The sequence below is a fragment of the Dendronephthya gigantea genome, unplaced genomic scaffold (assembly GCF_004324835.1).
Source record: "Dendronephthya gigantea isolate DGI-Jeju-01 unplaced genomic scaffold, DenGig_1.0 000032F, whole genome shotgun sequence".
NCBI lineage: Eukaryota > Metazoa > Cnidaria > Anthozoa > Malacalcyonacea > Nephtheidae > Dendronephthya > Dendronephthya gigantea.
The window spans coordinates 99321-117029 of record NW_021163042.1 but is presented as its reverse complement, the minus strand read 5'-3'; the positions used below and the strand labels follow the sequence as shown (position 1 = coordinate 117029).

Genomic DNA, 17709 nt, shown 5'->3' with positions numbered 1-17709 from the left:
GTTATAAATTTGCGGTTAATGGAGTAATATGTTCTAGAAGGTCCTATTTCACCCTACATATGGACCATCTCTGGCCTAGCTGTCATAGTTATCGCATGCACTAATTTTAGCCCGGGCAAGGTCAAGGCCTCAATAGAACAAGGCAGTCTTTACCAGGCATGTTAATAGTTATAAAGTCCAAAATCTGAACGAACTCTGGCATCTTAGCATGTGAACAACGTATGCAAACTTGTGTTACGGCCAATCGAATCTCCCCTGACGGTCTTTCCCTTCACGTGGACTTGAACAATGGCCCCCTTTTTTCTGCAAGGATTTTGCCTGCTCCCCATGCATGCATTGGTCATTCGCAAGACCTCAGCCAATGCGTCCACAACGCCGGTCAAATATTTAAAGGTCTCTATCGAAAGGCAGTAATACATATATCTGCGTTTCAAAAGTAACTATAACCAAAAACTACAAAAATAAACCCCACCCACCTCCCCACAGCGAAGGACTGGCCGCTGTGGCATCCGCATGTAAATATACTGATACGTTAAGTTCGTTCATATGTTATCTCTAGATAGTCTATCGATATTCTTCTTGTAACTTGTAATGAATTGCAGCCGGGTGATTAAACAATGGCAGGAAGTGCTGTCCTTCTGGACAACACCTCACCACGTGAAGTGCATTTGTACAGGTCATTTTGGTCGAAAACGCGACCTGATGACCTGACCTAGAGACTCGATGGGTCAGTCAGACAATATTTGAGTCGAGCTGACTGACCTGAACAGGGGTCCGCCTGTTCCCCTGTTATCTAGAGGTCCGCCTGTTCCTCTAGAAAAACCTATAGTTTTTGCATGCTCTGTCGGGTTTTGAGTGCCCTTACTGTCTCAGTATAACTAATGGTGGTCCCTAGATCATCAGGTCTCAACTCACTGAACAACATGCACAGAGCTGGCTCACACCCTCTGCAACTTAGAGGTCCTCCTGTTCCTCTAGGAAAAACTTAGGTTAATTAGAGCCTCTAGACCTTTTTTCGAGCGCTTCCTGCCCAAATTATATGCCACAAAAATGTCTCATTGTGTTGTTCCTTTGCTAAGTTGCCAGACGTTCAAAATCCTTATAAAGAATCTCAACATATAAACTACATTAAGGCTACGGACTACCAGGTTGTAAGGGTAGGTTCGAATCCTGCATGGGAAAGGTTCGATTTTTCCCACCGAAACTACTATTTAATTTAAAATTCATCGAAAAGGGTTAGGTCAAATAGAGAACAATAGCTTTCGACAAATGACGCGGTGGTCTAGTGGTTAAGACGTTGGTCTCTCAATCCGAGGACAAACGTTTCAACTCCTGGCAATGCAACAAAATTAGCCTGAAAAATCTCGCTGTGATTTGGAATGTGTAAAACAGTGAAAAGACTTATCGGACTTTGTGAAAAGACTGTAAATTGAAAAAAAAATGGAAATAAAAAAACCAAAAAAAAATTATCGCGTTCAAAAGTACCTGAAAATTAAAAGAAAAGCACAAGTAAAAAAAGTTTTAAAAACACGTGTCTTCTAAAAAGCCTGAAAATGAAGAAAGTCAGACGGAAAAAATCAAACAATTTCCCGCTTTTAAAAAACTCATGTTTACTTACCTCAATTTTTTTTCACGAAAATTTGACAGGGTGATTTTCTCGAGAGTGAAAAAATTTAATTTTTTTCACTTTTTTGAAATTCTCTTAGATTTTTTTTTCGACGCGGAAGTATTTTGTCTTGGGCTACCTGTGTCAAGCAGACACAGGTTGCCCAAGACAGACACAGGTAGCCCAAGACAAAATACTTCCGCGTCGAAAAAAAAATCTAAGAGAATTTCAAAAAAGTGAAAAAAATTAAATTTTTTCACTCTCAAGAGAATCACCCTGTCAAATTTTCGTGAAAAAAAATTAAATTTGGAAACATGAGTTTTTTAAAAGCGGGAATTTTTATTTTTTTTTCTGACGTTTTTTAATTTTCAGTCTTTTCAGAAATCAGAAGACACATGTTTTTAATTTTTGTTTACTTGCGCTTTTTTTTCATTTTCACGTGCTTTTGAACGCGAGAATTTTTTTTGTTTTCAATTTTTTCAATTTAGAGTCTTTCCTAAAGGTCGAGGAGTCTTTTGAGTCTTTTACAGCTTCCAAATCACACCGAAATTTTTCAAGCTAATTTTTTGCACTGCCAGGAATTGAAACGCCTGTCCCCGGGTTGGAGACCAACGTCGTAACCACTAGACCACCACATCATTTGTCAAAAGCTATTGTTCTCTATTTGAACTAATCCTTTTCGAAGAATCTTAAATTAAATAGTAATTTCGGTGGGAAAAAATTGAACCTTTCCCATGCAGGATTCGAACCTACGCTTACAACCTGGTAGGCCGTAGCCTTAACCACTGGGCCACCGGGATAATGTATATATTGCAAGGTTGGTATTAAGACAAGATGCGGTGGCCGAGTGGTTAAAGGCTACAGCCTACCAGGTTGTAAACGTAGTTTGGATCCGCCCTCCCCAATGACAAAAAGGGAAATGCCCTTGGAAGGGGGTTGCTTGGCAATGCACAAAAAATAGCCTGAAAAATTTCGGCAAGATCAGTTGGAAGCTTTAAAACAGTTAAAAGACTCCTGTGGCTTTAGGAAAGACTGTAAATTGAAAAAAATTATAATTAGAAATAAAAAAAAGAAAAAAATCCTCGCGTTCAAAAGTACTTGAAAATTAAAAAAGGGCAAGTAAAAAAATATTAAAAATATGTGTCTTCTAAAAAAACTAAAAATTAAGCAGTCAGCAAAAAAAGTTTTAAAAATTCCCGCCTTTAAAAGTCTCATGTTTACTTACCTTTTTTTTACCATTTTTTTCACGAAAATTTGACAGGGTCATTTTCTCAAGACTGAAAAAATTCATATTTTTTAACATTTTTGAAATTCTCCTAGATTTTTTTTTGACGCGGAAGTATTCTGTCATTGGCTACTCATGCACCCTACTGTGTCTTGACACAGCTACTATAAACTTGATGTAGCTATATTGATGTCCAAAGAAATGTATGTTTCTAGTTGTTAGTGTAAAACAGAAAATATTTCCCAGATGATAAATCATCAAACGTTAACAAAAGACCAATCAATGAGAGATATATATGATATCTGATATGTTTGTTAGAACTCTTTTGCAGTATACTTAATTCAATGTTAAAGAGACCGTTAAAATTTGGCTCATCTGTAGTTTATATGATTACTGTATTTAACTATATTGGCCCTATATGCAGTACAAGCCATGCAGTAAAACTATTTTTAATTTTTTAGATCTACACTCTAAATCGAAAACAGCGCAATTATATTTTGGTCACTCCGACATCAGATTTTCAGAACCAATTTCTATATTGGCTTAAAACAAACGTGGTTAAAACAGCCAACTTTTTGTTTGTATTAAGTTATAGCATTTATAAGGCTGCTTCGGCACTACAATCCCAAACCTTAGCAAGCAAACTGTATAAAAAGCTCATGTTGTCACAGTTTAAAACCAATTGTGCGAAAACTGATTCAATATGGTAGTGCATGTTATTCACGATATGGACACAGCCCTGCAATCTTATACATTTTTTTCTTCGTATAATATACATCTGCATGCGTGAAATGCAGAACAAAACTATATAGAATTCTATAGAAACTAGTCAATAAACATGCTAAGGCTTGCAATGCTATGCAATCATAATTTAGGTATTTCTTATTTTAGAATAATTTATGCTCATTTTTCCACTGCCCATGCATTACGATTTTAATGTGTTTTTTTATTTATTTTGGTTTTGATTTTGGTTTTAAGTCTTCGTCTGTGGTTGTGTCTTCTTCGATAAAGAGTTGTTGAAGTTTAGAAAGACGATTTAAATCCATCTGCATGAAAAGAACGAAAATAGTAAAATCTCAAACCTGCAATATTTTTTATACATTTTGACACCTGGTTTGTTTATATTCCGTGCCGGCTAAATTGTCCATTTGTCGTTTACCGCAAGTGCAGGAAATCAAGTCATTAAGACTCATAAATACAGAACCCCCCCCCCTTCACCTCCGCATCTCCTTCTTGCTAATCCCTCCCCTCACTGTGATGATCTCATAAACCGCGGGAAAAGGAGGAAACATTGATTCCAATCCAAGAAACTGAGATACAGAATATTATTATATTATAAGCTGAATAGTACAACTGTACAAGCTCCATAGCTTTGGAATCTTAGAAGCCGAGCAGTCATGAATATGCCCCGGGAAAATACGCTTCGAGCTAACCTGTCTCAATCTTGCTAATTCATTTTCAACCTCTTCGAGTTTTCGTTCTCCATCATGAAGTACTTTCAAAATATACTCTGGAATCTCATAACTTCTTATGGCTCGGGACATTTTGTGAAGTTTTTCAGATAGTTGTGGTTCATTGACGATTGCATCCAGGTTTTCTTTTCTTATCTTACAACAGCCTTGACATCGTGCAACACCCATGTGCTCTAGTGCAGTTTTAGCGAAAAATATAATTATACTATAATTATGCATGCATGCATGCCAAAAATATGGTTTTCATCACTCGCAGATTGAGACGGTCGGCGATCTCTGTTATCGCTTGTTACCGATGCATAAAATGCTTTGTCCATGGAAAAAATTCTACTTCAATGGATCGTAGTGCATCGCCGACAAGTCCTTGAGTGATGAAAACCTGGCTTAATAAAGATTTACGCACTGCTGGAGAAATGCCGATAAAATAGGTCGACATCGTTCTGCATTAAAGAACAGTGGCGGATCTATAGGGGTGTGCAGAATAAATTACACAGCTTAATTTTAAATTCAAGACAGCTTAATGACAACGCTATTGGTTATAGATTTTAAAAGAATATTTTTACATTAAAATCTGCCAATGCGATTCCGATTATAAGCTATAGTAATTTATTCTGCACACCCCTAGATCCGCGACTGTTAAAGAATTAGCTCTGATTATAAGCCATAAAAAAACTTTATTCTACTAGTGAAAAATTTCCATTTTGTATTTTGCTGATCAGCATATTCGTTTGCAGAGGAGCTGGATAATTAATCATTGTGCACCCAAAAGTACGTAAGACGGATCATTTAATTTCATATCCTTTGCGTCGAGTCGAGAGGCCACATGACGCACATTCAAAACAAATTATAAAATGTTACCGCAGAAATCTCTTTATCAGTTTGTTTAACTTTATAGTCTAAAACTTCATTGTATATTGAGTTCAAAATACGTTAACAAGATAGCAGACAAATCATCTTTCATCATACATATTTACCTTCCCAAGGGAATGTTTGTTCCATGTTTGAGGTCTGGACCATCATGTACATTATTGCGATGGTGGTGATGAATGATTGGAAAATTAAAACAATTTTGATATTTCTAATTTTTATTATTTTGTTAACTGTTGCCCTGAAAGAGAATAAGAGTCTTTATAGAAGACGAACATTTACAGGACAGGAATTTTTGGCACGGGCCGCTTGAAATTGGGCGTCGTATGTTTTTACTGGTCCTTTTCCAATCGGTTAAATTATAGTTGACATCAAAATTATACACATATTGAGCGTGCAAAGCATGATGGGTTATTTCTCACTGCTTATTTAAAGGAATTAACATGTGAATTTTGCTATAATAACAGCATACGTGTTTAGTGTACGTTCACCTTTTGCATTGCTTTAACTCTAACATCTGCGAATGCTTTAAATAATCAATTATAAATCCCCAAAATGCTTTGCACGCTCGATATGTATATATTACAGTTTCTCCTTTATCGAATTGACTGGTATATGTCTTCATTACATGTTGTTGACCAATAACAAGTAAACAAAGCTATAACCAGACTCGAACTGCAGTCCCCGGTGAACTATGCGAAACTGACAAAAATGACCACAGTACATGTTATAACATAACCCGACAGTCGACTATTTATAGTTTTTTAATTCAATCTTTGCATGTATAGAATTTCAGATTATACGTGATTTAAACATCCATAAACGTCACAAACTTACCTTTGTGAATACATTTTGAATTACTATTTTTCGCCAATCAAACTTCCTTATCAAATTAAGTTAATTTGCAAAAATAAAACACACTACAGATGGTGAACATTTGCCAGTGCACTAGACTAGTGACAATTATCTGATGACACCCTGCATGTATGGGTCAAATTAAAGAATGGAATAATTTATTTCATCATTATATCCACGCGTTCATTGTTTAAATAATCCTATAGGGTTACTGTGTGTATATGAAGCGTGTCTCAAAATCTTTTTCTTTGAATTCAGACTTGTTGAGTTGTGCGTTGCTTTTATTGAATAACAATATTTTCCATGTTAAATTTTGTGTGATTTTACTTTTAAAATGCACCTTTTTACTTTTTAAGAGGCACCCTATTGTACTAATTTGAGTTGTGTGTTGCTCTTGGGGATTTTAAAAGGACGCGGCAATCCTATGTATGTATTTACATTTGTTGAAGGTGTGCGTTGTTTTCCATGTGTGCCAAGGTGTGCCAATATTTTCCATGTTAAATTCTGTGTGGTTTTCAAAGAACGAGGCAAAGCATTTCATTTCATCTGCTATACGCCGGCGCGTTCCATGGAAGAGGAGATATACAGGGTGTCCTAAAAAAACCGAAAACTATTGAAATCACCCATAACAATGTAATTGTTAGAGTTTGAATGCCTAAGCACTCTGTTGGGACCCACAAGTGTGTAAATGTTTGCCATAAGCATTTTTATGCATGCATATGATGCAGTAAAATTTGCTCGTACGCGAAAATGATATTTATTAACAATATTTAAATGTGCATCTCAATCACCATGACCTTCGACATGTCCCCTTTCTGTAGTAACACAAAGCATTTAGCATTTTACCGAGTTGCATTAAATCCTCACGGGCTAAAATTCGTGAACACGGCATTCAAATTTTAACAATGAGTGATTTCAATAGTTTTCTTTTTTTTGGGACACCCTGTACAGGGCCGTAGCTAGCCCGCTTAATTGGACGGGGGCTGGGGGTGTATATTCATATATTCATGTTTACCTAACACAGGAGCAATAGCGTACAATGCCACTACAATGGTACGGGTCGAACGAAGTCGGCGGAATCGATGACGCATTCTGCACTTGTACGGGTCAAATCAACTCGTAATATTTGACAAATCGTACGGGTCGATCAGACACTCATTCAATTCAACCAATTTTACGAGTCGTACCGGTCGTGTCTGTTTAACAGTATTGGACATGCATGTGTGCAAATATATATCATTCCAGTTAGACATTTACAGTTTATTTCAAGACACTGTTGTATAAAGAGTTTGGTCTAGCTGGTTCGTCGAATATAAAATACGCTGAGAAAAACGAAGTTCAGTTCAAAGGGGGCGATTTCAGCCAAACGCGATAGCAAACATGCAGAAGGGTCTGGGGTAAAAATTCAAACGAGTGAATCAGTTTTTCCAGTTGCATACCGCCGAAGCATTCGGGTATGCCGAAGTATTGATTGAATCAATTCCTCCAGGTATAAGAATGTAGTGCACGGAGGACAAGTAGTGTTGTATAGCTATGCTGAAGGTGATACGAAAACTTTCTCGTTCTCTATAACCAGTCCGACCATCTTCGTGGCAAAATGGAAAAAAAAGTTATAGTTTGATGATACTTCCAGTGAAATTAAAAAACTTTTACTTTTTCTTCTTGTGCAATTCTGATCGACATACAGTTGAAAAAAAACAAGCAAACTGACAACCTGAGATGTTATTAATCAATGCCAATTGCCAAATAACAAAAATCATCAAATCAACTATAATAAAAACTAAAAGGTTTTCGAAAATGCCAGTATAGTAAATCTAAGTTAATGCTTGTTCACCTATTTTAATGAATAAGTATAGATATATTAGAATATATAAAGATATATTCGACATTATGTATGAATACTGTTTGGCAACCATTTTGGAAGGAGGTATGGATAGGATAACTTCCCATCTGCCAACCTCTCCTTATTTCGTTGAGTAATTTTGTCATTCACCTCTCCTATAAGTCGCTCGTGGTATTTTTTCACAACAGCTTTAGCACGGTCATCTTTGAGATGATCGCCATAATCAAAGATAGTATCGTATCGGATCGATCCTAAGGTCATGAACAGCGAGATTTGCTCCTATAAAGTTGTAAAACATTACTGATTAGTTTGGCAATTTGAAATTGCTAGCATTAATTAAGCAAGCGTCGTTATAAAAACTGATCAAGAGCAAACTCGATTCTGGATGCTCATTGGCCTAAATTATTAACTATGACAAAAAACAAATCGCATTGTATAATATAATAAAATGCGACAATTTCGTGGAGAGACGTCGGAACGGTAAGGGGTAGATTTAAATCTTTATAAGATTTTTTCAATTATTTTTCATGCTAACTCTCCTGACGAAACGTCGAGAAGTGTTTTGTCTATTATGCAGTTGTTATACTACATTTGATGCTAAGATATAGAATGTAATCTTTTAGAGTGAAAGGCATAAGGCCCCTCTTCGGTTAGCTGCCCCTGCAGCCGCCTCTCTTTTCCGGCATCTCTGATTTTGTGTTGCCATTTTTGTAGACACAGTACACATAATTTGACATTTCCATGCAGTTTTCACATGAGTAATACAGTTTTATTGTGTAGCAACAAGAAGATGAAAAAATCGTACCGTAGCTACATGCGATTGTGGCAATCGGTCAAACCCAAACTCTTGATATGGGACACGTGGATCGTCGTAAAGTTTTGAGGGCATATTTGGAACAAACCCTCCATAATACGCCACAGGATAGTTAACAGCGTGGTGTTGGATAGGGATGAAAACAATTCGAGTAATGACATCGATAAGTTCAGCAACCGTTTGGATTTTTACTGGGAACTCCTTAATCTAAATCATAACGAACAAGCAATGTAAACAGTTTTAACGAGAAATAAATATGAAAGCTGCAGGTGAAACAGTTTAAATTACTCATGGCGGTCTGATTTATCACATGGGACATTTTATGATCACATGCATGGGCAGTGTTTTAGTTCAAGACGCTTGAAAAAATACATCTTACCATTCCGTTTCCACACTCTGTTCCCGTGCCATCTGCTGACAAATGGTTTGCAAAATTACTCAGCTCAAAGTCATCTGTCACATCTTTGTCAGTATGATAATATCTAACAAATAATATAGATTTTCCCTTTTCAGAATAGTCGCCTTTGTTCCGATATTTCATATAGTTCGAATTGGGGTCGTCATGACTGGAAATAAAAAATTGACCACTTACAATTTTACATATTCCTTTGCTATACCTTCGACCTGTTCGAAGATAAGCATTCCGTCGTCTCTGTAGGGGAAATAAGGTAAGACATTCACGTCGTCAACGCCACGCCTCTAAAAAAATTATTTCGTAGGAACAATTAGCTGATACAACATATGTGACACGTATTCACTCATCTGTATTATTATTACCTTGAGGTTCTTCTTAAACTCCGTGTCCTTCCACGTTGAATACTTATAACCCTCGTTAAGAAACTCTATTGCACCAACGTGCCCAACAGCAAACAATTTATGCAAAAATTCACCCTCGTCCAAGAGAGCCTTTATTCCAAGACTGTTTGTGACAAACAAGCCTCGACAATGCCACTTGAGTAATTGAAACAGAGGATGATACTTCGATACAGTACATCTCAAGATTACACAGATCGGTTCCATGACGAGGTGAGTCTTCAACAAGTGTTCAATAAGTTGAGAATAAAGGATGTCCGCATTTTGAAATTCTTGCTTCGCCATCAACCACTTTAAGCCATCAACGGGGGAAAATACAGGAGCATCTAAAGTGACATAATAAATTAGAGATTAGAAAATTAATAACCCACAACTTGACATCATAGCTGAATGTCGTTTTAATATATATATATTACGAGTTTTTCATGGGTTTACCTGAACGTAGGTCAGTTTGGATCGCTACAGGTTTTAATCCGTTTGCAGTTGAAACAAACACGCATAATGGACTCCGTGATCCTCTCATTTCTCGCCTATCTGTGGTATTTCGTTCTGTATAATCCTCCACATTAGTGAGATCAAAAAGCAATTCGTAGTCGATTATGAATACTTTTCCAGTACTGATCATCTGAAGTGGTATAAAGAGGCAACTGAAGCTATTACTGACTCAGTTATGAGAATACGTGGATGCATGTGTATATAGGTATAGATTAAGCCTAGTCTCTAATTTTCCCTATTATTATAGAAATATCATAGAAATTATCCTATTGTTTCAATTTGTATGCCTCAACGTTTCGCTAATAAATAGATGCATGATCAGCTTCTTGAATTTTAAATTCTAAATTTTAAATTTTAAAACTCCTATTACAACAAAAGTGAAATCATGGCTGATCTGACAAAACACAGTCTTTGTGTAGTATAAACAGTTTAATTTCATTAAATTTCCTTGTGCGTAATCACGCTCGTTTAAGAGAGGTTTATAAAAAACAATGACAATTTCTATAGTGTCGTTTTTTGGGACACACTGTAGGCCTTATACTCAATGCATGACCATCAGATGGTAGACAATGCATGGCAAAGTCCATCTGATGGTAGACAATGGTAGTGTCCATATGATGGTAGAGAATGGTAATGTCTACTGATGGTAGACAATGGTAATGACTACTTGTCGTAGACAATGGTAATGCCTGTACTGATGGTAGGACAATGGTAATGACTACCGATGACAAAGGTAATGTCTATAGCTACTGATGATAGACAATGGTAATGTCTATCTAATGGTAGACAATGGTAATGTACATCTGATGGTGAATGGTAGACTCATTGGTGAAAATGGACAGGTACCTTGGGTATTATCAATTTACATTGCATGTTATAAATAAATTGCATGTAGCTATATGTTATCATATTTAAACAGTGTTGTCAGTTATGTATCGAACTGCATGTTCAATCAAGGTTTCGTCGCAAAGTTCCTCAAGCAAAACCGTTTTCTATTTAATATTTTCTGCCATTGATATAAAGTTTACCTCTTTAAACGAGAGTTCTTGTCCCGATGCTCGCTGCATTGCTGCGTCCCAGTCGTACGTTTTGTTGAAGTGATTTTTGTTAAAATCTAAAACGCACATTTAAAATTAGGTCCAGTTTATTCGTCGCATTTTTCGCGGCAAATGCAATGATACGTATCCTACCTTCCATCGTCATTTTTCTTAGAGACATTGTGTTTAAGCCCGCCAAACGCTGCATAGCGAACACATCGTCATTTTGCCAATCATTATGTTGAATGATATCTTTAAACGGTAATTCTTGAGAAGGATACCTCATGTATTGCTCCATGGAAATAAAATCGAAGGTTTTACCCGGCTGTAAATACAACACAGAAAAAAGATTCGAGGGAAAATTAGAAACTAATAATTTTGACTATTATGTATTAAGTAGTGAAAAAAGAAGCGAAAACATACAGTAGCAAGAACCGGGTTATCTGCAATGGCAGGAACCGACTGCATGAGACACTATAGTCGTCGAAATAATCCATTTCTCTCTTATTTCTTAAAACAACTGAAACTGTTATGGGTATATGTGCTGTGTATTTTAAATGTGATCGGTTCATTCGCAGTCACATGACTTAAATAAAGGCAATGTTTCCCGCCAGGGAAACCCGCTTTTTTGCGGTTTCAAACTTACGTCGCAGCTATTCAGCATAGCCTATATTATAGTTTTGATAACAAACCAAGAATAAAATTGGGTGGGATTAGTTTTATAAAAAAAATATAATAGGTTTCTATATTTCGACAACTTTCTGAGCGCCGATTGGCTAAAATATGGACAAGGGATCACCTGAAAATAACTGTATTATAGCAAGCGTTCAATTAAGGCTTCCCGAATTTTAGTCCTAGGATAACTCGAAATAAGTTACGTAATTTTTCTACAGATACAATAGTCAGGGAGCTGGTTTCACTATGCATTAATAATCAGATTGAGTGCATTGTGGTCAGGTTAATTCAAATGTTTGATCAATTTGTTTCGTTGCTTATGAATGAACAAATATTTACTGCAAAGCACAAAACAATATGGTATATAAGCTGAGAAGCCGACTAAGCTGAGAAGAACGATATCATAATATATAATAGCACCGATAATAAAAAAATAACATCGTTTGAAATGTCTTTAGCTACTTTATGAGATGAATCCATAAAATAATATTTCATCTTAAAAGCTTACCAAAAAGGGGATTTTAAGAGACACGAGAGGCTGAGGTTGTACTTTGAGATATTCTTTAAATAATTTATCGTAGTCCGAATACGTTGTAAACTCCGGAAGAGTTTTCTTTGTTTCCTCCGCCATCTTCTCATTTCTTTTAGCCATTCCAAGATAGCGTATCACCCAGCCACTTTCATCGGAAGAAGTAATGCTGCGTAACAACACATTGACTGATGGTTGGTCCAGTAATGGAAATGGTACTGCCTCGAGGAGGTTTTTAGTCTGATTAGGATAGGACAGTGGTTCATCCAGAGGTTTAGTCAGCTTGTAAAACCTTTTCTGCAATCCTAGGTTGATTTTACGTTTTGGCGCACAGGTAAGCCTCAGCGGAAATTTCTGCACGTCCTGTGGCAGGGCAATACATGTTCCTAAAAATAAAAAATAGATAGGTAGCTGCATGGCTGTGTTGGGTTCAGAGGAGAAAAAATAACCGCAAAAACGTTGGAATCCAGCTCCCAAGACCTCGAAAGTCAACCGATGGAGACGTGTATAGAAAACTATAAATTTGACCCTAATAAATAAATTATATAAGTAATATAATGGATAATTTCGCTACTAAACTAACTTGAAAACAAGGAATATTCACCCAGAAAGGGAAACCTGGAGAGAGCATCTCAATTTCAAAAGGTTTGAAAAATATAGCCGTATATACAAAGTTGGCAATTTTTCAGTTAAAACGCTTTTTAGTGCGTATAATATACATTATACAAATCTAGACTAGTGCATATATGGCATGCATTGGAAATGTGAGATTTTCCCGTTTGCTTCTCCAAAACATCCATTTAGAACCGAGTGAAAGTGTGAAACTTAGTTCAGTTCTTTAAAGATTTTATGTGTATATAGAATAAGGCGACTGCTTTGTACGTCAAATTCAATTGCAGGTGTCAAATGCATGCAGTTCCAACAATTGCTGGAAATATTAAATGTTAAATCTTTATAGGCAGGGCGCAGCAGATGCCTATTTTGTATTCGGTAAATTAATATTTCCAAAGTCAATTTCTGTTGGAGATTGACAAAAAATTACCGTAGTCAGTACTCAGTAGCTCAGTATTTAATCAAGGAATATAAATGCACATCTGGTGAAATCTATACATGCATCTGCGGTAATGATGGCCATATGTGCTAACGAAATTTACCACATTGAAACTTAACTAAAGAAATCGTACTTTTAATACATCCAAGTTTGGTTTTATGTGTCCAGCCAGGACAACAGTCTTCATAATAACCACTGGGTGTGGGCTTGAGCCAACCAAACAGTCTCTTGCACTCTCTAAACACAAATTATAACATGTCGCTCTTTGAATCCATGTCTTTCTATAACTTGCATGAGTAAGTGTTTTACACACTTTTCGATTAGTTGAATGCATTATTGTATTATTTCGGCACATGCATGCTCGACCTGATTTTTATTTCTATCACGACATATGAGAACATTAAAAAAGTTTAAAATCTCGTTATACATCCAAAGTTTTGGAAATAACTTTTCTGCTTTTGCCTATCTTTCTTCTTAACTTCGCTATAATTTCATAAAAATTGCAATCATTACATTGTTTCCATATCTCCCCCCGTCTGCGGGGAAAAAGCATGTCAGAGGCCCGGGATTTAAAAGTGTTTTTAAGGAAGTGCTGGCTTACTGATACGCATCCCCTCACCGGCAACATCTGAGCCAATCCAATTGTTTTTTTTTGTTAATAACAATTAACTTCATGCATGGTCTCCTTATTCCTTCACACTTTTCATGGTACAAAAAATGCCAGGGGAGTGTTTGTCTGTTTTTCAGTTTTTTCACTGCATGTGAAGATAATTAATACGATTTATGACACAAAGGTGACCAATTAGCTTTTATTTTTTTCTACTTAAATAATTCAAACCCACCTCTTATTGCCACTGCACAATTCGGAACGTTTCGCAAAAGCCGTGTTAATTGTTGAATCCTCTATTTTGTAGCGGCAAAGATTTTTAATTCCGAAGCATCTGCAGGACAATTTGAAACTACATTTCAATACAGTACAACAGTTAGAACGCTTCTCATCAATCATTTTTTAGTCATGACTAGTCTGTATTATAGACCGTGTTCATTCTGCTGGAAACGGTGACTGCATGGAATGTACTGCATGTTGATACTCTGAACACCTCCACTTTCCAGGCCCTTTTCCTGCTTAAACAGCGAAATGCAGCATATCATGTTTTGGTGAATTCGACAAATACGTCAGAGAGAGCTAGCATTAGAGTCTTTAAGATTGAAGTTAACGGCAAACCGGTGACTGGAAGCGGAAAAAATTAAGTCACATTTAAAAGTAAACCCTATATTCAGCCGGTTTTTAACTGCAGCTTAGTTAACATTTCATGTTTCAATTTTCACGGTCAAGATTTCCCAACATCGAGACAGCTAATTGTTAAATGAGGAATGCGAAACTTAATCTGTGGTTTGCGGTTCGCCGTGAACGTCAATCTTTAAAGTACCCGTATTGACTGTTCTCCAATACGGCGGAACTCTTTTAAGCGGGAAAGTCTGCCAAATCTCAATTTGACAAAAACCATACACATCAATCAATCAATATACATTCGGCAGTGAAGCGCGTAAAGATGTTGTTATACTATGAAATTTTCCTTGCAACTTGCAATGCAATTATAATTTTGTGAGATGTTAATTTGCAAAGAGTGTTCGAGATGTTATAAGAAAACGTTAGCAGAGTAGGAGAAATGTTCGTGTTAGTCAACTTTGGATGTTTCAGAAGTAGAATTGCATTGCAAATTGCAAGGAAGGTTGCTTAGTGTAGCAGAGCGTTAAGGTTCTTAAATGACAGTATGACACATCTTCTAACATGAAACAACATGATCGCTAATGCACTCACATGCGGTTCAAGTTTCCTGATGCGAGTGTTGGAAGAAAGTAAACTATTGTTGGGAATTGCGTTAGATTATACTGTCATTAGTATGATAACATCAAACACACGTCAAATTTTGGTACATTTTTCTACGAATAAATTCTTGAAAATGTAATATAAGTTTATTTGCTTCACTCTATCCGACATAAATATCCGCCCACCCAAGACACGCGCTGGTCTTATGTAGCCTGCTCATGTAATTTTTCATCAGTATATTTTTTCAAGAAACCATGTAGAGTTGAGTGTTTCAACAGGCCTGCTTTGTCGCAAGGCACACCTTCCTGTTATAATGAGTCTACATAGTTACTTTCAATAGTATGTTGGAGATGAAGAAGGTTTGGACTTTGGAAGTCCAAAGTTTAATTGCTTCAGAGTTTCCTTAATGATTCATAAGTTTGTAATAGCAATTATTATTAATATTATATTATATTACAGTATATTATATTACATTTAGCTATAAGCATGCTGTTTCATTCTCGCATCGTGCAGTAGCAGACTGATATGCGCGGCATGGTATGACGATGCAAAAATCCATTGAATACAGGCGTTATCGCTTTCACTGAAATTATGTTACCTCAAAATCAATTTAAAATAAAACTTACATTTGTCCGGTCAAACAAACTGAGAAGAAAACTAGTAATAAAAAGCGACCCATGGTTGATGTATACATATGCCGTCAACCTTTTCGTTTTATTTAGTGTTTATGCTTTCTTTCGTTCGACCAGGATGCAAATGTGGTGATAAAAATAAAACACGATCTTTATATACACTGTCTCTCGGTGCTAACTACGCGAACTAATTTCCCCTGTCTTTTGTCACGAAGTTAAGATCCCCTATCCTTCAACTAAAGAGCTTTGTCTAATTCCAATGATTTGACGTAAATTTCTTTAGAATTTCATTGTTTTCACAGTCGATGAACACCAAAATATTAGCATAGCGGGACAAATGGTCAGGCTGGCTACGCTACTCTGATAAAAGCGCTTTTTCTCCTTTGGATACGCGTTCCTAGCAGTTTAACCCATGCAATTAAACAGGAATTTCTCGAAGCTTTGTGTGTCAGTAACCGGAACGATGTTTTAAACAATTTGGAATTGGATTCGGCTTTTGCATGATATCAAAAGAAATATTCAGACCAAGGTCAATGTTATCTGCATGCCGAAGTGAAGCGGAGGCGGACAACCTTAACCGAGGTCGGAATAATTCTTGATATCATGAAATTACGTTATAAATGACGCGAATAACACGCGAACGACAATATACACACGAAATGTTATGACATGAATATATTTTAGTAATTTCATCACGACCGAGTACTCGTGGACAATCTTGTGTTCCAGTTAGACTAAGCTCACAAAAGGATTTGGTGAGTTATTAGAACGCGTTGTTATATGGAGTGTGTCAGGGGCGGGCGAGCGAGCGCTTTCCTTGATGTGGCATCCACGATCATGACCCTATGAAAGAGCTTTAAGGTTGCCGCATTCTTAGAGAAGTCTCCACTCAAAATTAAGAAGTTGTCACTCGCAAGAATGAAATCATAAGCGCTAGCACAAGTATCTCAGTGCGATGCACTTCGGTTGAGAAACACCATAAAAGTGTTGTAGACTCGAATAATTTCTATTATAATAATTTACAAACCATTGCAGATAAACAAGATTTTGCTGATATACTAAAGGCAATTTTGGCTAACGTGTTGACTGGGTAGGAAATTTGATGTAAGCCTCATTAAGCTTCATTGCCATCTCATTATATCTATAAACAATAATTATATTTTGGTTTAATACAGGGTGTCTCAAGGCTGAAAAACGCAACCACTTAAATATGCTGAACATTAATACAGTTCTAAAGCGCAATACAGGGTGTATCAAAAAAAGGAGACCTTTAGAAATCAAGCTATTGTTAAAATTTGAATGCTTTTTCAATTGCATTTGCACATATGCTAAACCATAGTGCGTGAAATATTGATGGCATGCATGCATACATTAGAAAAAGGAGACCTTTAGAAAATGAATTGACGTTTGTACACAAGATTGTCTGCTCCTGGGAATTTGAAAATAACTTTAATAGCATAAGGAAAAATAACGACCCAAAAATATTCAAATGACTAAGCACAAACGACTAAGCACAAAAGCGATAACAGTATGCGTGGTAAATTGCTTTAGCTGTTCCTTCAAAACATGAACAAATCATTTGTTCATTAATTTTTAACACTGCGTGCGAGCATTAGGGCTGTTCACATCAGTTAGAATTGACTTTGAATCCGGAATGGCTCAGCATCCCATTTTACAAACTCTGCCTATTAAAATCTTTACATGAGTCAGGAATGAATTACAACTTGATCTGACACAGATTCATTTAACATTTCGATCCGGATTGAAAATTGCTGATAAATTGAACATCAAAAGAACTGAATGTCATGGACCATGACCTCCAACGTGGCCTCCATTTCTCTCAACACAAACTACCGTACGCTTGTGCATATCGCGAACTGCTTTTCTGATGACGGCAGGCTGGGTATAAGTTACGACTACAAAAACTCTTTGCTCCGAAGTCAGTTGAACCATTTTTGTTCTGG

At 36.5% G+C, this 17709-nt stretch overlaps 1 protein-coding gene across 1 annotated transcript; it reads right to left on the bottom strand.

Moving 5' to 3' along the window:
- Positions 1-7732: 7732 nt before the first annotated feature.
- On the bottom strand, positions 7733-15932 carry LOC114524879 (arachidonate 5-lipoxygenase-like). The gene is made up of 12 exons (XM_028546087.1): positions 15740-15932; positions 14125-14223; positions 13416-13519; positions 12211-12617; positions 11181-11352; positions 11019-11104; positions 9931-10120; positions 9460-9821; positions 9275-9381; positions 9062-9164; positions 8674-8889; positions 7733-8147 (listed from the first exon to the last, which is right to left on the bottom strand). The coding sequence occupies exons 1-12, from the start codon at positions 15805-15807 to the stop codon at positions 7914-7916; spliced, it is 2148 nt and encodes a 715-aa protein (XP_028401888.1). The 5' UTR covers positions 15808-15932; the 3' UTR covers positions 7733-7913.
- Between the last annotated feature and the right edge of the window lie 1777 nt (positions 15933-17709).

What these genes read in the sequence shown, in the direction of transcription:
- LOC114524879 (XM_028546087.1), bottom strand. Translation starts at nt 15,807, where the DNA reads ATGTATACATCAACCATGGGTCGCTTTTTATTACTAGTTTTCTTCTCA. An exon ending in AAGAACTCTCGTTTAAAGAG is followed by an intron (nt 10,121 to 11,018) that starts GTAAACTTTATA and finishes ATACCACTTCAG; the next exon opens with ATGATCAGTACTGGAAAAGT. An exon ending in CAGAGTGTGGAAACGGAATG is followed by an intron (nt 8,890 to 9,061) that starts GTAAGATGTATT and finishes GTTATGATTTAG; the next exon opens with ATTAAGGAGTTCCCAGTAAA.